The 24,763-nt window shown below is 41.1% G+C and overlaps 1 protein-coding gene across 1 annotated transcript in view; it reads left to right on the top strand.

Moving 5' to 3' along the window:
* LOC121523478 (protocadherin-16-like) overlaps positions 1-24,763 on the top strand; it is a 134,565-nt gene that overhangs the window by 85,719 nt on the left and 24,083 nt on the right. Inside the window, exons 3-8 of the mRNA XM_041808390.1 lie at positions 17,333-17,521; positions 18,207-18,438; positions 20,793-21,029; positions 21,431-22,459; positions 23,372-23,559; positions 23,653-23,749. Of these exons, the coding sequence (XP_041664324.1) occupies positions 17,333-17,521; positions 18,207-18,438; positions 20,793-21,029; positions 21,431-22,459; positions 23,372-23,559; positions 23,653-23,749 (1,972 nt within the window). The remainder of the gene's footprint in view (positions 1-17,332; positions 17,522-18,206; positions 18,439-20,792; positions 21,030-21,430; positions 22,460-23,371; positions 23,560-23,652; positions 23,750-24,763) is intronic.

Raw genomic sequence — 24,763 nt, 5'->3', positions numbered from 1 at the left:
AGCCTCGTGGATTTTTTGAGAACACACGATCCAGTCTGACTCCATAATCGCATCTGCACTGTGTTTGTGCATGCCACGCTCAGTGGGCATTCTCCCACCCACTGCAGGCAGCTGTAGCATTAGCCTAGCCCACATCAGTGCCTGCAACCCCACACACTGTGCATGTTTCGTATTAGCTCCCCTCCCACCTACCCCGGACCCTGGGATCCACCGCCTGGCCGGCCTCAGCAGACCAGAGCTCAGGCCAGCGATTGGATGGCTGGGAAAGAGCCGACGAGCTGAAACACTGCCAAGCCAGAGCCTGCTTGGTCCGGCTCTGTGGGTCTCTGATGGGAGGTCACCTCCCTGGATCTGCCCAGCAAGTTTCCAGCATCAGTTCACCTCCCACACCGGAGCCTGGGCGCCTCTTAGAAGGCTTTTAAGTGGTTTTATGGGTGACTTTGGTTCATTGGAGGTTACCTCAGACCCAAACTGTGTGTCATGAAGAATCATGTGACTTAATCATCATCCTGTCAAGTCAGGTTTTAAAATGCTACATTTTTGTGCTTTATTTGAGCATTCCTATAAAATTACCTGATATAAGTGAGCACCAGCCTGGTGCTTTCACCATTTATATATATTATATGGACAAAAGTATTTGGCCATGCCTGTTAATTATTAAATTCAGGTTTCAATAAGGCCCTTTGCCACAGGTGCATACAACCAAGCACCTAGCCATGCAGTCTCCATTTGCAAACATCTGTGATACAAAATGGGTTATTCTGAAGAGCTCAGTGACTTCAAGAGTGGCACTGTGAAGGAGAGAGACATATCAGGAAATTTCATCTCTGCTGGATACTCCACAGTCAACTGTAAATTATATAATTTGAAAGGTGAAGCATTAAGGAATAACAGCAACTCAGCTATGAAGTGGAGGACCACATAAAATCACAGAGCATCAAATCTAATGGTATGGGGCTGTTTTTGAGGGTTATGGTTAGGCCTCCTATCTCCAGTAAAGTACAGTCTTCATGCTTAAACATGCCAAGACATTTTGGACAATGCTATGCTTCCAACTTTGTGGCAACAGTTTGGGTAAGGCCCATTTCTATTTCAACATGACTGTGCCTCAGTGCAAAAAGCTAGGACTATAAAGACATGTTTTGATAAGTTTGATGTGAAAGACCTTGATCGGCCCACACAGAGCCCTGACCCCAACCCCATCAAGCACTTTTGGGATGCACTGGAACGGAGATTGTGAGCCAGGCTTTCTCATCCAGCATCGGGTAGAAACATCTTCCAAGTAGAGTGGAGGCTGTTAAAGCTGCAAGGTTTGGGGAAGCTTCATATTAAAGTGCATGTATTTGTTCATGATGACATTACAGTCCTTGTTGGTGTAATGGTCAGACAGCTAAATACTTTTGTCCATATGATGTATATAAAAAGTTCAGTTATGTATTTTCCATTGCTACTGGAACCTTTGATTGGTTGATAAAATGGCAGCTCTCTACATCTTTAGTTCTAAAATGAAGTTTAAATTAGGCGTTTTCCACTTATCTGCACTTGGTTGTGAGATTGTCAGTCAAAATAATTATTCATAAATGCTAAACCTGGCAATCATCTCTTTGTTTTCTTTCCACCAGCTCATTATCGGTCAGCATGCATAAGAACATAAAGGCACATTTGTTTCTCCCATTTGACCTTTGGCAAATAAACAGGCTGATGTTTAAAGTAGGAGTCACTTGGACTGTTTGTGGAGTGTCCTCTGTCGTTCCAGGTGGCCAAGGGTTAACGCCACACACACCAATGCACTCACACTTCCACAGGAGTTTTTGTCATATTTATTTTCTCTAACCCTTGGTTGAGAATCATGCTTTGTCCATGGTGGCATTGCTGAACATTATGGTGAAGTTGTCCCATGCTGTGAGCAACATGAAGGTCAACAACACGTCTGGTATGCAGGTCTTTCCCAGGACTCCCTGCTAACCTCTCTAGCCATGTGCCTTTTTAAGGTTTAATTGCTTTATTTGATTTCATTCATTGCTCATTTTAAATAAGTGCCAGCTCCAGCTTGCCAGCTGAACTGGACAACAAATTTTCCCAGCTTACCTGTAGGGCTCATGGCTCAGATCAGATGGTGGCTGGGTTAGTTTACCAGATGGTTTTTAAAGTCACCTTAATGTTGTCTTAAAGGTGTTTCAGTCACATTCCTTGACTTAGGCTATTAAATGATTAAGTTTGTGGTGGTAACTGCATCTAAAACCAGATCCTAACTACTTATGTATCAGAAGGGATCATATTTACCCTCCTAAAGCCTTTGGCTCAACAGTGTTGTGAGCTTCAAAATAGTCTGGTATTGAATGCAGCTACCATTTAGTCTTACTCATTCTACCCCTCTCTCTCTGTGGCTGCACAATATCTCCTCACTCTGCTCCTTTTGCCTTTTCTGGAACCCTTCCTAAAAAAGGTCCGACGCTTAATCACTTCCAGATGTTTGCTCTAGATGAAAGACAGACGCTTCAGTTTTAGAAGAAAACCTAAAAATATTGCAGGCCACCTTACTTCCAATAGCAGAAGTTTGACACAACTTTAATTAACAACCACAGAGAGCCTGAAAAAGTGCACACCTATTGTTAAATTTAAAATATGTTTGATGTTTTAAAAAGCCCTGCAGCTTCAAAAGCACCTGGAGGCAAATCTGAACTAAAAAAGTGTAGTTTTTTTCTTAAGACTTTGCATATCTTATGTTTACTTCTGTCTGACAGGGTGCCTGCTTGCTGGAGGTTCATTTGTGCGAAAATATGATAACAACTGCAACTTGATGAGGGTGCTGTCTTGTAGCATTCATTACCCTTTTGTTGATATTTTACCAATAATGCCAATTAATGAATGGAGATTGTTCACATTATTAGTCACCAGAACTGTAATTACTTAGAAAAGCAGCATATGCTTTTAATTTAAAGTACTTGTCTTTATTGACAAGCAGTGTACTTTAAAGTTATTTTTACAGACTTTAACCTCTCAATTCATAATATTAATATTTTTCAGAACATTTCTAAGAATAGAACAATGATTAAGTAAACAAATAAATCACATGCCGAGTAAGATCTAAGCACAAACAGGTTATTGAACAGTCCTTGGTTTTTGAAGGAGGATGGATTAAATGAAACAAGATACTGGTGCCCTACTGAAAGTAGCACTCAGTGAAGAAATCCTTCCTTATGCTCTTAATACTGGCCACCACGAGTCAACAGTGCAGACCAGTGGGCAGCAAAAAGCCAGCTCAGGAGGGCTGATTCTCCTTTCCCAGAACCATCCTGCACATCCTGCAAGCATGCAGATATTATGTATCTTACCTTCTCTACCACACAGCCATCACAGCCCAGACAGCACTTCCACCTTTGACAGACTGTACATGTAAGCTCGAGGTAGTGACAGTGCTGTTTACCCCAGCACATGGCCCCTAACCACAAATAATGCCAATTAGGGATCCACAATATTATGGGTATGATATCTGTATCAGCAGATATTAGCTAAAAAATGAAAATCAATTTGGCAGATATGAAAACCCTTGCTGATATTTAGAACTGATATCTTGGCTGTAAAAATCTGCCTATATCAGCTCTAAATATTGGCCATAAGAACAAGTAGGTTGGTGGAGTTTTTGGCTGGGCCAACAAACCTACATCAGATGAAGTCTGTCTCTACATTCATCATCATTCTTTACACTTCTAAGAGTTTTTAAGGACAGAAAATTTTGATTTGTTACTCCTCAAATTTGTGTGTTTTAAGGACTAAAAATTTAGATCTGAACTACATCATATCAGTTTCTTCTAAAATAAAAAGACTGGGAGAAGTTTGAAGAAAAGGGTAAGAAACAGGACAAGGGTAGCGGAGTCAGGGGGGTGCTCTGATTTGGGCTAGTGCCCACCCCAGGTGGATCAGGCTTTTGCTCAACCTAACCCTATTCCCTTATTTTGATAAAATAAGGGAGGAGATAAAAGTGTAGAACAGAGGTGATGATCGGCTTTCATCTACTTCTATGCAGTCAGTAACACTCGACATAGATTTAACTATGCATTGCAAAATGGATTTACAGTTTTGTTTGGAAGTCTCTGTTCAAAAGATGTTCCCTGTGCTATGAACCACATTGCTGTGAACCTTCACTACACTGTAGCTATAGATACATTAATGACAAGGCGTATCAAATGCAGTGAAATTGAGTTTGGCAGCAATCCTCTCCTTAGCTGTATGGAAGTGAATATGAGGGTGCAACAAAAGCTTTAGGCTAGAAAGGAGGAGGCTGGGGTGGAGGAGGTAAAGCTTCGCCAGCAGCAATGTGATCAGCATTGGTGAAGAAAGGATCAGTGAGAAGAAATGGATCGCCTTGTTGACAGAATGAAAGCTGGGAGATGATAATTAAATCAGTTGGCAGTCAGCTGTTTGCAGCTGGGCGTATGACTCATGTGTCCTGCTTTAACTGCTAATGCTAAGATTCTTTTTAGCCCCCAGTTTGCATCATTGCTCATCCAATCCACTGACTAGTTTCAACTGCTTTATCTCTTTTACCATCTTTTGCAAGCTCTGTCACTGCACTCCACCTTCTTAGTAAAGAAACTACTGATCTTACCCTCCACCTAAATCTACTTTATAAAGAAATGTGATGATTCTGGCTTGGCGTTCTTAAATTTCATGTTATATCACATGTAATTCATCATTACTGACCTTTACCGTGATCCATGCTCAGAAACTGTCACAAAGTAGTGGCTCACTTTTTCCAGCAGCGTAGTAGTTCTGCAGAGTGATGTGTGAGAGGAAAAGAACGAGACAGAAACCTTATCCTGTCCCACGTCTGCACTCGAGCAGTGAGTGGAATTATATCCCTGTCTGTTATATTGCCTCCCCTCTGTTCCTGTGCCAGGCATGTGGACCTTACAACACACTAACCTGCTGCCCTCCACCGGGTCCTCCCCGTATATGTCAGGCCTCTGCGCAGGGAAAGATGAGAAGGTGCAGCTCATGGAGCCAGTGTTGATTTAGAAATCAATACTACTCTGTCTTCTAATGCTAGAAAAAAAGTTTGTTACACCCTGAAAGAGCAGAGACAATTCCATTCTAAGAAAGTAGGACAGTTAGACCTGCTGGGGCCAAAAGCTTGGCAAAATCCTACAAACAAGTAAAAAAAAAAGTTGCTCAGTTTTGCCAAAGGCAGCTAAAAGTTACTTTGACTGGTTAATTTAATCATGTCAGAGCATGTAATTCTGGAAAATTTGCTGTAAAGTTTTATCTATTATCATGTTTATCCTTCAGCACATATGTAATGGACTTTCTTAGTGCTCAGCTTTAGCCTGGTTAGATCATTAGCCCAGCCTGGACGGTTGTAACTTGTTTCCACAGTGAAAAGGACAGCTCTGGATGACAGGATTTGGCAACTGGGACATGCATGTATATTTTTGGAGGAATCAGTGTGATTAAGACAGTTACTGACCCCGACAGTTATACTACATTTCACTGGGATACCCGTACACAACAGCTGTATTTTAATGGACATCTGGATGGAGAAATGATCTGACAAGTCTGGAAGAGATTTTTCATGTGAAGTCATGCAGGAATAGTGAAAGAGGTTTTGTCAGTTTGAATGGCTACTAATGAATGCAAGACTACTCCACAGAGCTATTTGTTCTGTTATTATAACCATTATGTTGCTGTGCCAGTGCCAGTACAGTGTTGTGAAGCTTTCAAGGTACAAAAGACACAGAAGATCATTTAGAGCTGATATGAAATTTTCATTCAAGGTGAGCTTGAATTGCTGCATTTACTCAACATACTTGCTTGAAGTGAGCATTTTCTGAATTGTATCTACAAAGAATAACCATTTCAAACTAAAAGGTTGGATTTCATAAAGCATGCTTTCTAAGAAGATGGTGTTATCAGGTTTGTTAATACATCCATTCAGTATTTGAAGAAAGATGGGTCGTGCTTTTACCATCACTAGCAGAGCCTGAATCCCATTGGTTTTGAGAATAACCATCACATTAACATAACAGAGTTATGTTGCAGCTTAAGGGTGCTTTCACATCTACATTGTTTGGTACAGACTTTAAGACTTTTCAGTTTTATCTGAACTTAAATGACAGGTATGAAACCTCCCCTGGACCATGGTCTGGGCCAAACAGCCGGGCCTTGGTCCGACTAAAAGAGGTGGTCTCGGTCCGAACCAAACTGAACCATGGTCTGGTTCATGCCCAGCATGAAAGCATCACTTCGGTTTGGACCTCTGTATCAATGACAGAATCAGAAAAAGGAAATTCAACACCAAAACAAAACGAGCCACAGAAGCACATAGGGACACTAAATACCTTGTTAACATTTGGTCTGATAATGTTGTTAGGGGCCAGTTGGAAATACATTAAAATTTGGAAACTTTCCAAGGGTCTTCTGAGAGGATAAAAGAGAAAGGCTCCCAGAGGTCAGGAGACCTGAAGATAAATAAACTGAAAAAGGATTTGCATACTGTCTTCTGCTTTTCTGTCTACTATGATAAAGTTGTCATCCGACGAGGAAGCCCATAAGGCAAACTTGGTCTCGACACATGTTGCTCTACATACAAGTTAAGCACATTATTCAACATGCAGACATCAGATGCCCACCGGCCAACTAACGAATCACAGTAAACTATAGAGACACGCAACTTAGTTGATGATATCAGGTAGGTTTGTCATGTAAAGTCTGTCTGTCTTTTTACAAAATTACTGAGTGAAACCAAAACCAACCTAACCAAATATACAAGTGACACAAATTTGAGCCTTGGTCCTGACTTTCATATGGGAAAACTCCATATGGCACAGGTGTCAAACTCAAGGCCCAGGAGCCAAATCCGGCCCGTGGGACAGTTACATTCGGCCCACAAGATGATCTCAATATTTCTGTTATAACTGGTCCATCCTGAGGTCTGCAGATTTCCTCAAGTACAAAAATGTAAAGTTATCCTTGATGATTTAAGATATCCTTGTTAAGTCACAAAATCTGAAAAAGCAAGAAGTAAAATGATTAGATAAGAAGTCAGGAATGTGGGAAAATAAATTAATTTGTCTTTTCATTTCGTATTTTCAAGTTAGCATCTCACAGTTAGGACTCAAACTTAAGATTTTGACTTTTAATGTCATACTTTGAGCATTTCAACTTATAATTTTTACTTCTAATATAAAATTTTGAGCTTAAAGATTCATAATTCTTATTTTAAGTGATATTTTGACCTATTTAACCAATGATTTTGTATTTCACCTCATATTTTCAACTCCAAACTTAGACTTCATATTCCCCCAATTTGACCTTTTGGACTCACAATTGAAAATTTTGAATCATATTTTGACTTTTAATTTCATGATTAGAAATTTTATTTCATATGTTGACCTTTTAAACTCATGATCTTGACCTCTTTTTAATATATTTGCCATTAAAAAAAAAAGCATCATTTTTCAATTTCAATTTCATGTTTTGAACTTTTTGAAATAATAGATGTACTTTTCTCAGATTGTGAGCCTTTAAACTTATCTTTTTAACTTTTTAAATGTCAAAATCATTTATCATCACTCCTAATTTTTTTTTTTCATATTTTATTACCGGTGAAACAAGGCTGACAGTTTCTGGTTAAAAAGGTGACCCTGTTAGGCCCTCAGGTTAGTCCTGAATCCAGAATCCGGCCCCTGCTGCGATTGAGTTTGACACCCCTGCCATATGGTATCTAAAAGCCTTCATATAAGTCAAACTAGCATACAGTTGATACTTGGACTTTGACTTTCCAGCTCATTAAGCCTCTTGTCTTCTACACAAGCAAAAGTTAAGAGCATTGTCAAGCAACAATATTGAATTTTTTCACCCTAAAGTAGTTTCAGTGTAATCAGTGTAGTAGTACAATAACTCTCAAAGGGAGAGCTGCATCTATCTCATTTCCACAGAATGCTCTGGCTTCCAGCTTTCAGCACTGTGGAACTTTGGCAGTGGGCTGTGGCTCTGTTGTACAGCATTACAGCACTACAGAACACCATCCTCAGCTAAAAAGGAACCAGTAAGCTTGTCTCAGTATTGTCTGATACAGTAGCTAAGGCTAAAAGAATGAAGGGGATGCCAAATAAGAGTAAATAATGGAGAAGCACACTTTGCAACAGAGCAGGCTGCAAGTTTGACATAAGCTGCCAATGTTGCTGTTGATGGAAGAGTAATATGAATATACTCCACATGCAAACAGTTTGTAAATAACTTACAATGCTTGTAGAGTAGCACAACAAAGTAACATTACATTGCCCTTTTGCTTTGGCAAAGACATGAGATATTATCAGCACTGTGTGTGTTTTTTTACAGTGCAGTCTGCTCAGAGATTTCCAAGTAGATGCCAAATGCACCAAAAGGAATTCATTCATAATGTCGCTTTGCAAAAAGTCACAGAGTGATAAATACAAACCTGTCTCAATCATGTGGTAGGCATAAAAGTCAAAATGGGCATAAAACTTAGAAATATTGCAACATTTTTAAGTTTTAACATTGGTTATGTTGTAATTTTCAGTTTTTTAGATCACACCCCGGCTTCTGATGCTTTATAAAACTTCAGTTTCGTTGAAATTTACATTTAGATGTCCTAACTTTAAGAAACTGGGGTTGTACAACTACAGAAACTGACATATTCAAAAGACAGTGCAGCAGCCTCCATAAAGAAATTAATACCTATAAGGACCTCCTTATGAGTTCATCATACAGCCAGTGGTGTTCCTCTGACTGCAGAATCTAAAGTTGTGGAAAAAATACACTATCTGCTCAGACTCTCTCTCACTATGTCGACATGCTCTGTATACATAAGTAGACAAGCTGAGAAACACAAACAGGCAGCTGGAATGATTCTTGAGCATCGCTCATTCTGTTTCATCTGGGGGCTCTTTTGAAATTTCATTGCTTTTATCACACTTTAAAAAGCAGCCAGACATCACAGGCCACAGCTTGGCACTCTGTAATGTCACTATTTTGTAGACCTTACACACATCTTAAACTATGCAGTGAAGATTTCAGCTTTTTGTCTCTGGAGTAACCGCAATCTTTCACATATGGTTGGTCAGAATCCAGACGACACTGTCTGTGCACTGACTGTTTGTTGAGATTTGATATATTCATCAACAGTGTGTGGGCTTCTTCCTTCCACCGGACCGGCGTGGTCTCAGTCTGGGTCTTTAGTCTGGTGGTGGACAAGTCACGAAGTCTCTGACCTGCCTTTCTGCTACTTTAACACGTAGTGAAAGAGGCCTTTAGGAGATCTCCGCCTCTCTCTCCTCGTCTGCTCTCCTCTGAAGTGATGCCAGGACAATAGAGAGAGAGGAGTGTGCACGGCCTCACAGCAGCTGTGAAAGCTCAAAGCAACTCTCAGGCCAGATTTCTCCAACTCCGTACTCCGTTTGATTTCTCTAAGCCTACGCTTTCCTCTCTGGCTTTATTGTCTTTTAATGATCTCCACGTCACTCCATCAATCTGGGACAGGCTACACGTCAGTGCTCTGTTGGAGTTCTGCTGTTACAGGCCTAATTGATCCTGTGTCAAACTGTCATTAGCATTATGTTAATATGGATTATTGCCATTCTGAAATTAATAACTGGAAGTTACTCATTTGAGGAAAAGGATGTTGGCTGGACATGATATCGCTGTGACTCTCAAATCAGGCTGACATCATTTAGGACAACACTGGGATTAAGACTAATTTTTATGAAAATGGCGGCTTCAATCTATTTTATTGGTTGAGGCCTTGCTGGTTAAGTCAGCGCCAAATGGGAAAAAAGAGGTTTCTTCATTCTAAATCTCTCTGCATGGAACCTACTTTGCTGTTAAATGTCCACACTGACCTCTGCATTTACACCTGCATGAGTTCTCTTTAGGTGCTGGTTGTCAGCTGTTAATTATACTAATTCTAGATGACTACTGTTCATGTTTTATGCCGCTTCACCATTGTTTTTCTCTATAATTTTACCCGACGCAGGATTTAATTTGTCATTTTGCTGACATTAGCTGCTGCTGAGCTTACAGTTCATGAAAGCCAAGCCAAAGTGGAAATATATTCAAACATAACCCTGCTTTTCTTATTGACTTTACCTATTTCACTGTTTTTGTTTGTTTTGGGGAGGAAGAGGGCAGCTCTATTGATATTTCAGCTTTTTGTACAAAACACTGTAAATAATGAAAACTGAGAGTATCATAACCTCAAGACTAGCTGAGCAGCTACAAAAACAACAGCAGCTGCTCAGTTTGCAGTTCAGTCTTACATTTTATGTTAAGGGACAATCATTTATTTTACAAATGCATTGATTTGGATGCGAATTGTCTTTTTTTCCAGTGTTTATATTGCTTTTTCATGTTTCAGGTTTAGGGCTTGACTGGTAATGTTTTTTTCAGAGCCAATACCAATTAAGTTCATGAGACTGCTGGAACTGATTTCCATTTATTATGTTTTTTCTTATGATGTATAATGTACCTAATATGGCAAAAATAAAGTTGCATGATCAAAAATGAAGGAAAATAAACACTCAGTTCTATCTCAACCAGCATGAGAATTGACACAAAGCAACACAGTAGAAACAGGTAAACAGGAAGTGATGCCATACAGTTACTGTGTCAGTGGCAGCCAGGCTTTGTTTTGATTGGCTAGAATTCATGGGACATACAGCCAATCAGATTGTGTTGTATGCAGGACATTTGGTGAGACTGTGAAGAGCGAATTAAAGCCAGAGACAAAGAGACACCTTGCAGTGGAGCAAAAGTAGCTCACTTTAGTTGATTGATTTCATTGATTATCTGTAAAATAAAATGCAGATACTGATAACTTGCTAAATGCTAAATACACTATATTGCCAAAAGTATTCACTCACCTGCCTTGACTCGCATATGAACTTTGAGTGACATCCCATTCTTAATCCATTGGCACACCCTTTGCAGCTATAACAGCTTCAACTCTTTTGGGAAAGCTTTCCACAAGGTTTAGGAAAGTGTTATGGGAATTTTTGACCATTCTTCCAGAAGCACATTTGTGAGGTCACACACTGATGTTTGACGAAAAGGCCTGGCTCTCAGTCTGTGCTCTAATTCATCCCAAAGGTGTTCTGTCTGGTTGAGGTCAGGACTCTGTGCAGGCCAGTCAAGTTCATCCACACCAAACTCTCTCATCCATGTCTTTATGGACCTTGCTTTGTGCACTGGTGCAGTCATGTTGGAACAGGAAGGGGCCATCCCCAAACTGTTCCCACAAAGTTGGGAACGTGGAATTGTCCAAAATCTCTTGGTATGCTAAGGCATTCAGAGTTGTTTTCACTGGAACTAAGGGGGCAAGCCCAGCTCCTGAAAAACAACCCCACACCATAATCCCCCCTCCACCAAACTTTACACTTGGCACAATGCAGTCAGACTCCTGGCCACCACCAAACCCAGAGTCATCCATCAGATTGCCAGATGAAAAAGCGCACTTTGTCATGCCAGACAACGCGTCTCCACTGCTCTAGAATCCAGTGGCGGCATGCTTTACACCACTGCATCCGACGCATCCAAAAGTAGGATTTTGTGAACATTTGAATGTTTGCAAGATGTGAAGAGCATGATATCTCTGCTGCAAAAATAAATAAATAAATCAAACTGGTATTTTGACACATTTCAGGTTAAATAAATATTGCACTTTCAGAGATTTGAAAGTTGAGTAAGCCATATTCCATTGTATTCTGCATTGTGGTCAATATAATATCACAGCCCATTTCTTTGAATCACCACGGACTTAGAATAAGTGAGTCTTGAGTTACAACATCTTTAAACAGTTGTTTAAGCTGCTATAAATGAAATTGCTGCAGCGCTGGATATAGATGAACCAAGTCAATCCATTGCAGCTCACAGCCTGAGTTAAAGCCTCACACAGGCCAACAGAGACACTTTTTAAAGTGAGTACAATCGCTGTATGTAGGGATGGGTACTTTTCACATTTGAACCGGTACAGTACCAATTCCCGGTATCTGTAAACCGGTACTGGTACACAACAGTACTCTTTTTCGGTACTTTTGTGTGTGATGAATATGCAATAATAAATGTTCTATAACCTCAAAACTTCTGAATTTTAGATAGTTATTTCTCAATATCAAGACATTACCAAATATATCGAAACAACATCAAACACTGTTTGTAATCGAACATCACAAGTGTTTTACAAATTACTCCAACATAGAAAATCTAAACTACAATAACTACCCAGGGGTTTTCTTTAAATTGCACAAATTAAAACCCAGCCCCACTGCCCCCATTCCTCTAATTTACCCTCTTGGAAAACTGTGCATTGGGGTCCATGAAGGGCAAATAAGTTTTAAACAAATGAACAACAGAGTATGGAGTCAAAATAAGTAACTAAATAAATAAAGGTATAAAATTTTACCAATTAAAGTTTTACAAATGAAAGTAAACTACTTCCTCTACCATGAACTACATGTACTGGACATCTTTTTTCCTCATGCAGTTCTTCTTTAACAAAACTCAAATGTCATCTTTCCCTAGTAAGAGCAGAGTCTGCTCCTCACTAATCAATCAATCATGCTCCTGTCCACACAGAAGTATAACGGAGCCTTTATACGAAAAAACGTCACACACCCGAACCGTACACACTGTTGAGTCTGTTATGTTCCATTTATATTCACCACAAAAAATTAATAGAAAGTGGCAAATTGTTTCATTCTGCGGTAGTGCAGACGGGCCTATGGCTCTGTCACTCCTTGAAAAACACTCTGAATCCATCCTGACAGAGCGCTGCACATGGCATCACCTGTGCCAAGTTAAAGAGATGGGGAGCAACTTTTAGGACACACTTACATCCATACCGTGCCTTTATCCAGTGTCAGTTAGGTGACTGATTGAACATACATATCCCTTTATCTAGTATATTTCTATGGTTGACATCCTCATGATAATGTGCAAATCACAGTGTTTAAAGCGAAGATTTGGTACGGGGGGGGGGGGGGGGTGAACGAACAGGAAACAGCGGTAGCCGATCTGAATCATCAATCATCACACTGCTTCTTCAGATGAGAAGTTTTGGTAAACCTTGAACTTCATGTAACAAATATTGTGGCGTAACCTGCATCATATTTTGAAAAGTGGAGGGCTACTTTCAACCGCTTCCTATCAGCCATGCTTGTTTTGTTGATTCAGTGAGCTGCTGCTGACGTCAATACTCTCTTGCTTGCAATGCTGTGTTCATGTCCGTCATGGAAAATTGACTACTCTTCCTCTCTCTTACAGTCACAAGGATGCATTTAGGTACCGAAACATGGTACCATTTGATTTTTCCTCTGCTTTGCCCTCTGTACAATGGCACAGCTTAAAAAAACAAAAGAGCAGAAATTTGACAAAATGGAGTCAATTTGGGGTCTACACTGCTGAACTGAATCATTGACTTGAAGGAGCAGATTTCTTTGAGGCCATTTGGTTAAAGTAAAGCCCCCTTCCAGTAAGATAACAGAAGGCGCAGACATAAACTTGGACTTTAAAGAATTAGAAATGTCATCAGGTATTGTTTGAACATTTCTGAATGCCAGGGTTTAATTTCGGCCAGAGTCACAGGACCTACTGCTGGCTACTGGCTGGCTGGCTCTTTGTGAACACAAAGAGAAGTTTGATGTAATCGGGGTGCAGAAAGAACTCGGTCTGGCTGTTTAGCTCCACAGGCATCTTAAGACTGGGATGAACAATGACTTTATCCTCACTGTTTGTACATTTGTGTCTCTGCTTACGTACTGAAGGTACACTGAAAAGACGTTTGCATGCAAAGTTTGATTGATGTGTGTGATAATTTCCCTGTTGGCAAACATTTCCATGCACGCTCCGTCATTTGTGGCCTATTTGGATTGGCAGAGGTGCGGTCCTGATTGGCTGGTTTCACTGACGACTACGTGAGACTGATTTGTTTGACTGGGCACTCTAAAATACAAGGAGCATGATTAAAAACTACATGGCCTTCATTTCACCCTGTGTTGGCCTCAATGGTTTCAGCTCTACATCACTCAGTTACTCACAGCTTTTTGCTGGGGTTCTTTTCACAGCCCAGCTTTTTTGCATGGCTGCTCGCCGATAATGGACAGAGGAGTAGGAGCATGGGCAAATAAGGACACTCTGACATACATTTGTTTGTATTATCCACAAAAATCTAGGAACAAGAACTACAAAGCCACAGTAGACAAACATATACTTTTATGAGAACTCAAACTTTTGGGATTTCAGCTCTAAAAATAGATGGCGATGAAATCTTTGGCTAGTTCTTTTCCAGGCCTGGATCTCTATCAGACCACGGAGTGAGGACATTTGATGGGCCAGAACACTTTGGAGCGTCCAAACCTCAGGATCATTATTCCATTTGAACATAATAGACATAAATATACAACAGCATGCCCTCTCCTGTGAATCCCACTCTCTTGATTGGACACTCAGCCCGTCACAAAGGCTTCTCCTGAAATCTGATGGGAAAGCCACAAAGTGCCCGTTGTCTTTGGATTCCCAGGTCTTGTTTCACTAAGGAGGTGGCCAAATGTTGCCTTTTCTCCACTGATAAGACAGCTCCCATCATGCCTCACTCACACACATAGAGTGCAGGGAGAATACTGCTGGCTGCTGCTGATGATCTAAGATTACTCCTGCTTTTGAACTTTGAATCTAATAGAGGTGAAGAGTTTGCATAATACCTTTACACTGAAGTGAGAAAGTCAGTGGGAAACAACCAGAGAGGCCCAACTACCAAGCAGTGTGTGGTACCTTTCTCCCTCACGCAGGACTGGAAATATTAGATGACTTTTTCAGTTATAAATTATTTCCCTTTGCTCTTATGAGTACATATTTTGACTGTTAATAAAAGATTTAAGGTTTAAAAGGGAACATTTGGAAGGAAATATATTGGAAAAGATGGATGAGTGTGACATCGCTGCTGAACAGCAGCATTAAACTTCAATCCTATTTCAAGATTTAGTGGGATCCTGTTTCATTGGTGGAGATTTACACTCATTGTTTAATGTATTTATCCCAAACTTTGATGCCAGAGGCCACATTATGTAAGCTTATCCTCTCTCTGGGTTCACGCTTTGGAGTTTGACTAATTGTCCGGCTCATTTTTCATTTGCATATGGCCTCATTTGTCATTTTTATGGGTGGGCAGCAAATTATAATCTCCTGGACAGAGAGGTCTGTGTGTTCCAGCAAGATGACACTGATATGCTGCTATTAAGTCAGAACTGAGAGTGGAATTGAAATTGCAGTCTCTCTAGTTTCCAAAACAGACTGATTGCTGTGGGCATTATTCTTACAGCGGTTAGGATTTATGCAAATGTGATTGTGTGGTTTATAAGCTTACAGTATATTCTTCCCAAAAGTCATACACTTAACTCATGGAACATATTGTTCCCGGTGATATTTGGCTCCAAATATCTTCCCCATTTTACGCAGCACATGGAGAGATGTAATTATTACAAAGCAGAATCCAACCATCCGGATCCTCATGTAAATTTATTTAAAGCTGCACACATCAATCAGTGACCTCTCCTTGGGTTTCTACTGAACATAAAAGTTCTGTATCTTTTGTAACTCACAGTGTATCCCTTGCTGCTCAGGTTCAACTTCACAGACAAGAAACGAACCTTCAATTCAATAGGAATAATCGATTCAACTTTCAAAATCCAACTGTGAGAATCTTAAAAGATTTATTGTGTGAAAAGAGATCCCACTCCACCCAAAGTAACTGTCATTTTCTTTCTTCTTTCTCCTTGCACCTCCTTTATTCTGCTGCATTTGTCAAGTTTTTGTTTTTATGGCCTATATGTGGATGCGATTTGTTGAAAAAAAAGAAGAATTTATGGATGCTTGTGACTAAAATGGAAAGCAACATGGAGTCTCCTCAAATAACTTGTACGTCCACTGCTTGCCATGGATCGGTCAGTCAGAGTGGGAAGATTTTCCTACAGATCTGCTGGGAAACATTGTAAGGTTTTTTTTAATTCTCACAAGACCTAAGGATTGCTCCTTTAACTTTCCCTCCAGCTGATATTCATCACACAACTGAGAATAAAACAACATGTAAAGCTGCTGGATTGTTATGAATAACTTGTCGCCTTGAAAAATGGTAGAACTTTGCAGTTAGCTGCAGCCTCCCTGCGTTAAAAGACGGAGTAGCTCTCTTGCATTGCTCTTGGTTTCCCTTTTCCTCATGTGGTTTATTATTCTTCTCTTTGGCTTGTGTCCCTGCCTCCTTTACAACTCCTGCACTCCTCCACAGAGCTCCCCCTCTGTCAGGAGTTACAGTGAATAGTGTGGGCCATGCTCTCTGCTGAGTCCCCGTCTGCCATCTGCTCAGGAAAGACATGGAGCCTGAATAACTGCAGCCAAACCTTCATCACCTTCAATGAATGATTCTCATCTCCTCACACTCGTACCAATGCCATTTTTTACAAAGTCGCCTTTGATGATAAGCATGGCTTGCCTTATTTTTCTTGGCGGTGGTCCTGATGACTACTCAGCCTCACACAGAGGAGGCTCCCTGCTGCTGAGAGGAAGATCACCAGAGCAGGAATCGAGACTCCAATTAGTGTTGCCTTAAAAAGATCCATTTATAAAAGATGGAAGGAGAATTCTAATCAACTTGTGAGGTTTAACCCTACTGTAATCTCTGGCAAACTGCGATCCAGAGCCAACACTTGCAAACAATTACCCTGCTGGTACCCAGGGGCTCATTCTGATTGGTGTATTTGCCTTACGCTGTCTTGGGAGATGGTGCAGTAATTGAGTCGGCTCCCCGGCTGATGGCTGGTGTGCTGCTTTTATAGCTCCAGAAGTTCCAGCCCTCTGTAGATGTGCGGCGTTATTAAAACCAGACCACAAGTGGGACATTACATTAGGGCAAAATGTGCTGCATTGAGGCATACTGTGTGGTATCCAACTGTTCCCCAGCCGTCACTGTCACTGTCCTCTGCAGACAGACGCCGCTCCTGTAGCGGGCAGTTTTCCCCGCTGGCAGCCGTCCCAATGTCTGCAGAAGTCATTCTCCTTCCTGCCACCCTCTCTCATTCCCTCAGAGGCTCTCTCTGCCAAAGAGCCTGTTTGGCTCCCGCTCTGACTCCGATAAACTACAAGAATGGTCCAAAGATGCTTTCAAACGGCACCTGGTATGGTGCTCTTGTTCCAGCCTGTGAATTGCCTTCATTTAAATCCCTCTAATGGTTTTAAGACTAAACTTTTGAGTAATGTCATTAATGAGTGTGGATCATGCTTAAGATATTTCCTCTCCAGCTTAATAAATGTGTGTTTTTCCTCATAGGTGACTGCGACTGACTCTGATGGAGGCTCCTTTGGCTCGGTCACCTACTCCCTCGGTTCTGGCATTAACAGCGCAGTTCCTGCTCAGTTCACCATCAGCAAAGAGACCGGTCAGATCTGCACCAATGCTGCATTAGACAGAGATGAAGGGCCGGCCAGCTACGACTTCACCGTAACTGCAGTGGATGGGGTGAGCCACCAAGCTTTAAAATCATGCTTAATATGAATCCATTGAGCCAGAGAGTAATCCAATAAACAGCAGCCGTGCTTCTCGTACAGGCAGGAGAGCGCAGACATGGCCAACTGTGCAGAAAAACTTTGATTGGAGCAGCCAAGAAAAAGTAGAAGCATGAATGGTTCTCCATAAGAGGCTTACTCAAAAATATATCCTGTTCCCTTTTTTTGCCAAATCATACTTAAAAAATGAAAGGTTTAAAATGAAAGTAAATTACTGCGGCCATGTTAAAGCAATCAGATGGAAAAATGCCTTAACTGTCAGGCTGTAATATTTTAACAAGTTGGACTGCAGCCTCCCTTGTTTTTGCCACCTGGTCCAAATGAAAAGCCTGCAGTGTATTTTCTGCAAATGAATAGCCTATGAAACAGATTGTTTGGTTGCGGCGAGCGCTCTCACCCTCTATGGGTCATGACATATTACTCTTCCCGAGGGAAACTATCAATCTGTATCCCTGCACGAACCTGCTGGGACTATATTTTAGAGGCTACGCTAAACATTCACATTTAACAGGCTTTTCTGCTGCGTTTTTACTCACACCGTGAATGTGTCCTTAATCCTGCTTTCAGGTGTGCTTTTTTCTTATCATGATTTATTGTACAGGAAGGTATAACTAAAGAGCTTTTTGTTTCTTCTGCAGGGTGGACTGAGCTCAGTAGCCTATGTGAGGGTAGATCTAGTAGACATAAATGACAACAGGCCTGCCTTCTACCCCGTCAGCTATGCTGTCAGTTTGAGCACGCAGAGCGCCCCCGGGACGTCTGTGGTCAGGGTGACAGCTTATGACCTGGACTCGGGCGAGAATGGCAAAGTCTCATACAAAACAATACCTGGAGGGGGCTCGCCGTACTTCACTCTCAACAGAGACACAGGTAGGCATTTGTAATTTCTACTTTTAAGACGATATCTATATGAAGAGCTGGTTCATTTTGTCCTGCTATTTAATGAATTACAATATTGTTTGCATGTGTGACTGTACCCTTAGGCAAAGGTTGGCAATTGCCTGGAGCTTCTTGCACCAAGGGCAAAGGCATATGCATCAAATGTGAGGTATAAATAAAAGATGGATTCAGTAATTAAGATGTGTATTTATAATATAAATAAGAGGCCCAGATTGCATAAAACAGGATAAAAATTTGAGTTTTTTTAATAAAAAAAGAAAACATTGGGAAGGAACCCTGGAACCCCTACTGAGTTCAAGCCCCTCAAAAAGTCCCCTAATGTCTTTATATCAAGCAAATTACAGCCGGGAAGATTCATATAGACATATATGTATAAACTAGTAGATTCCTGACTGATAAAATGGCATTGAATAATTTTAAAGTTATGATTAGTTGCAGAGTAGCCAACATTACCCTGAAGTGAGTATATATGGCCATTTCTGCAAGTTAAACCTTAAAGGTTCAGTGCATAAAATTTGTGAATATCAGCAGCATCAAACAGATTGATTCAAGATTGCGATGTTCACTTCTGGTGGTGAAAGTGGCAACCAGTGGAATTTAGCCCCCTCTGTGGTACTGTAGAAACATGCAAGATGCAAAATCCGAGATGGTGGACTCCATGGACTCCTTGTGTATCAGTAGAAGGCTTATTCTAAGTTAATGAAAAATTAAACTTTTTAAATATATGTTTAGGTTATTAAACACTAATTTAGATAGGCCTATTTATGTATGTTATGCTTCATTTTTAACAAGTTTGTTCTGCTAAATACTAATACACTAAAAAAAAAGACACACTGCACCTTTAACTTGAGATGTTGACACTTTTGTGTTGCTTCCTCACATTCACATGTGTCAAGACTTGTCACTGTACCTGAAATTGGACTTTGATAATAGTAGTAAATATCAAAAAATACCCATACATGTTTCAAAACCACAGCAGCAAAAATAAACTCCTGGACCTCCTCCATACCCAAAAGTGGTTAATTTGGATTCATCTATTTTCAAACCTGCACATAAAGAAGGGTTTGAAAAAACAGTAAATAAGTAACAAAATTTGACATACCCTACAGTTTGTTGTCATTATAGGCAAAACACTCCCCCCCCAATAATCTGCAGTGCTCCCATCAAAGATAAGCCATTATTCTAAATGGTATTATTTCCTCTGAATTATCATTGATAAACCAGAGGAAGTATTTGCAATGATTCTACTCCATCTGTAATTTCAGATTTTTGTATTAAAGTTATTTTATGGGTTTAAGTGTTTGTACAGGGGTGTAAAGGACGCCTTTAGGGGCAGTTGCCAACCAGTGAATTCAGTGACAAAAGAGGCTGTAATGGATGGAGTGGAGAGGCACAATGGGCAGAAAGAAGCACGTCTTCAGCATCAAACAAAATCCTGAATCTTCCTTCATGTCTGTGCAGAGGCGTTTGTGTGTTTGTAACTTCTGTAGAGCTTAACCGCTCTGAAACAACCAGGAAAAAACATCGATCTCTGAATCACCGCTCAGTTTTAGCAGCAGGACACCAGCACTCGCTATTATTTCAGCACTCATCGCTGTAAGCTGTCTTTGTCTTTCCACTCACGGCATCTTTGGGGTTAAATTCATATACATATGTATGTATATACGTGTGTGTGTATATATATATATATATATATATATATATATTTATTTATTTATTTATTTTTTTTTTTTTTTCCCTTCTATCCGTCAGCAGCACTAATTTCAAGTAGGTGTCACTGAAAGTAATGGAAAAATATAGTTTTGGGTTATAACATTTGCAGGAAAGCTTTGAATTTTCTTCAAAAATTAATGACTACTTAGATATTCAAAGATTACTCTCCATCCTACACCCTATGTAAACCAATGGGATCCTGCATTAATGCTTCAGACCATTAACATGATGATACGTAGTTGGAGCTGGAGTTTAAAGTGCATGTTCAGCAGTGTTCCGTACTGCTTTTTCCATGCGTCCAGCTTCTAATCCAGAACTGGTTATGTACTTTCTTGTGGTCAAGCCTCAAACCTGAAAAACTGCCATGGCCACTCCTCTCAAACCGCTTCAAAACATCAGTTTGTTAAAATCTAAGGGCCAAATATGGAAAATAGCCAAAAGGAAGCCAAGCTTATTTAGTTTTGTGGTTTTGTTTATTGAAATGCTTCAAAATATTTTGAAGGGTCTCATATTGCTCTTTACCTGGGGTCTCCAAATGACTAGTACTGGCCCTATTGTGTGATGTAAAAGAGCAGTTCATTTTAACCTTGTCTGTGGCTTCTTTTCTGTAGGTGTGATCTCGCTGTCTCGATCCGTCTATGGGAAGGCCAACTCTGTCATTCCGATGATAATCTCCGCTCAAGATGGTGGAGGTCTGACCGCCCTCATCAATGCCAGAGTCAACATTAGCGTGGTGGCGGGGCTGGTGGCACCACCTGTCTTTGAACAGGCTCAGTACTACTTTACTGTGTCAGAGGACGCCCTGCAGGGGACGAGTGTAGGCATCGTCCAGGCCAGCAGCAAGACAGGTGGAGTCTATAAACACACTGTCTCTTCTTCACTCACTCACTCACCCACTCACTCACTCACTCAAAGCCAAACTGTCGTCCCACAGCCCATATTAAAAAGTGTAATATACATTTATCAGTCACACTGGATCGAGCTGGAAAGAGTTCTTTTCTTCTCCCTGCACCACTTGTACAAACAGGCGTTGGACTACTGTACACACCTAACTCTGAAATAACATCAATCAAAAATTCCATTTCACTGTGTTGTTTATATATTCATTTTCTACATTTTTGGAGCTCTGTTGCAGTCATGAAAACTGAAAAATGACATCTTCAGAGTATACTGTTACTCTAGTGCTTTTAGTGCAGCCTCCCAGGTTGATCTGACGTTTCTGGTTTTTGTCCTCTGTCACTCCCTCAAGGTACCCCTAGAGATATATCCTACACAATCAGCTCCGGGGACCCTGCAGGATACTTTACAGTGGATCCTGACACCGGAGCCCTAAGGACCAGTCTGCCTTTGGATCACGAAGCCCAGTCAGCTCTTGATTTAGAGGTGCAGGCCCGCAGTGGAAATCCCCCTGCCTTCGGTCAGACTCGTGTCCACATTACCATCGCAGACATCAATGATAACCCGCCTGTTTTCCTGCCTTCATCCTCTGAGTCTTTACTGCTGCCAGAGTACACAGAAATGGGCACAGTGGTGTACCGGGTCCAAGCTGAGGACAGAGACTCTGGCGTGAATGGACAGCTGAGTTATGATCTGTTGTCACTTAGTGGAGTTCAGAGGACCTTTAGCATTGAGCGCAGCAGTGGAGAGATCCGATTGGTCGGGAGCCTTAACTATGAGACCACTCCTCGCTATGACCTCCAGGTGATTGCAAAAGACAGTGGGGTACCGCAGCTAAGTGCTACCTTTGTACTTGTGGTTCACGTTCAGGCTGAGAATGACCAGGGACCTTTGTTTGATACGCTCACCTACCGTGTGGAAATCAAAGAAGGGACCCCGATAAACACTCGCTTCCTGCAGGTCAGAGCTTTGAACAGAGAAACCCCCAGCTCTGGATACACTAGCCCTCTGGCATATCACCTGCGCCCAGATGGAGATGCAGCAGGGTTTGGCATCGCTGCAGACAGCGGCTGGCTGTTTGTGAAGAGTGCCCTGGACAGAGAAGTCAAAGACATGTATCTTCTAACAGTGATGGCTAGCCAGGGTCACGGACAGTTAAAGAAGACAGGCAGCGCCACGGTGAGAGTTTCCGTTACTGATGAGAACGACAACTCTCCTCGTCTCGCACAGGAGCGGGTCTTCATGGCTGTGAGAGAAAACCTTCCTGCGGGGACAGGCTTTGGCCACGTGACAGCCTCAGACCGAGACAGCGGCTCCAACGGACGCCTCAGCTACCGCCTGCTGCATGCTGACCGCCACTTTCAGATCAACTCCCACACAGGTTAATTGAAAATATGATGCACTGAAGTTAATCACAACTGGTTTATAGGATTGGAGTGTTAAGATGTGGAGGCTTACATTTTCTTCTTCATGCTACAAAAGAAAATCTGCATTTTTATGCTGCAAAATTACAAACATAAAGATGTCTTTTGGGAAACAGAAGAGAGAGCATAGCAAAGTAGGCTGGAAGAGGAAAAAAGCAGTTAGCTGACTGTAACATCACGCTTTAATAATGCAGCTGTTGATACAGGAATTCAAAAAGGATGCACTGCTATTATTTTCCTGAATTTTGATCTCCTGAGTTTATTCGAATGCCTGCCTTTACCAGAAACAAAAACACATCTGAATCAGTTAAAACATTATATCTTTTTGTAGATTGAGCTAAAATTGAAGCTATATATCCAATCCAGTAATTGTTTCCTATATTAGACCTCCCATTTGCATGAAAGCAGGCATCATATTTCTGAAGAAGCACATTTTATTGTGTCATCAAAACAGAAATCATTTGTGAAGAAATTAAATCAGCCTTCTCTCATAGACCAGCGACTACTGTTGCTTGTTCCCTACAGTCATGAATTAGTCAGACAACAGTGACAGCAGCACTGAGCGTCTTGCAGGGCTTTAATTGGCCTGCTGAGCCTGTTAGTCTGTGGGTGGAGACACACTCTCTGATTTGTGATCACTTTCTGCCTGAGTTATGAGTCTTTACAGCAGCTGCCAACCTTTCAAAATTCCTCTGTAAGTGTGTATGTAGGAGAGTGCATGCACATGAACATCTGCACACTGTGCATGTCGATTACTCGTGTGTCATTGATCAAAGCCTGCTGGCCTCTAAGTCTCTCATCATTATTCCAGTCGTCTGGACGGGTGCCTTGGCATAAAATCCCTCTCATCCTCCCCCTCCTCTTCCCAGGTGAGATCAGTACAAGGACTTCTCTGGACCGAGAGCAGCAGTCGAGTTACCAGCTGGTGGTGGTGGTTCAAGACGGAGGTTCGCCCCCTCGTAGCGCTACGGGCACCGCCTTCATCACTGTACTGGATGACAATGATAACGATCCCACTTTCACCCATAGCCAGTCAGGCAAGAACCTCATCATACAGGTAATGCCACAGGATCAGAGGCAGTCACAGACAGAAGATGAAATGTCTTTCATTTCTTTTTTTTGACATCTCTTTGTATTTTTTAATCCATAGGTGACAGAAGGTCAGTCCTCTGGGGTGTTACTGGGAAGCCTGCAGGCCAAAGACCCAGACGAAGGAGAGAATGGCACCGTCTTTTACTCTTTGTCAGGTATGGTACCTGCGGGAAGGGAAGAGACCTCTGTAACATGTATATTAATGTGCTATAAGGAGTTGTTAAAGAAATTATAATTAGGTTTAGGTGATGTGTAAAACAGAAAATATAAATATCAGGACACCTAAAGGTTCTATGGTAATGGGGAATAATCTTTAGTGTTTGATGCTCACTTATTCACATGCATTGCTAAACAGTAAATTAAAGATTTGGTTTCATGGATGAATTTCACATAGTGAGGGAGAAAAGCAGTTGAAAGTGCCCTTTCTGGTTTGTGCTTCAAGCTACTTACAAATCATTTTGGGATCACTGTCAACTGGAGCCAGCAAGGACACTTTTAACAGCTTTTCTCCCTCATTATGTGAAATTCATCCATAAAACCAAAATGTTGGTTTACCCTTTAGTAAGTACACCTTATGGAGTGCAGTTTTAACCCTTTACCTACTGAGGCTTAAAATGGTGATTTGGACATATTTTGTTATTATGGCTGTAAAATAGTCAGGAAATGCCCCAAGTCTGAGAGCTTTGGTCCCTTTTCCCAGGAGTACTTGAACTTGACTTTTCAACATCTGGTTAATGATTATTGCACATTGTATGGAATTGTCAGCAGTCTAAAAGAAGAAGAATAAGAAAAACGGATTTGTTTTTCATGGCTTTTATGAGAAGAAATGTTGTTATTGCTCATGAAGTTTTGACATTTGAAATGTGAACCTATACATGTTTAGAACAATCACCAGTCATTTTTTGAGTCTAGGACTCTGGGTGTGCAAAAGGGAACTATATATGCTCTTCACATACCTCAGTTCAGAAGATGCATCCTCCAAATTCCTGTCCTCCTCTATGAACCGTAGCAGCTATTTTACTGTTCTTGATGGTCTTCCCGACATTATTAATGTGTGTAATAAAACACAGATACGCAATGCCACTATCTAATGCTATTTTTTGAAAACAAAACACTACTCTCACTCGCTCTCCTTTTACTCTCTTTCTTCACTCTCCTTTCTCACTTGT

The sequence above is a fragment of the Cheilinus undulatus genome, linkage group 2 (genome assembly GCF_018320785.1).
Source record: "Cheilinus undulatus linkage group 2, ASM1832078v1, whole genome shotgun sequence".
Lineage (NCBI taxonomy): Eukaryota > Metazoa > Chordata > Actinopteri > Labriformes > Labridae > Cheilinus > Cheilinus undulatus.
The sequence above is the reverse complement of the archived record's forward strand: the minus strand, read 5'-3'. Positions and strand labels throughout refer to the sequence as shown.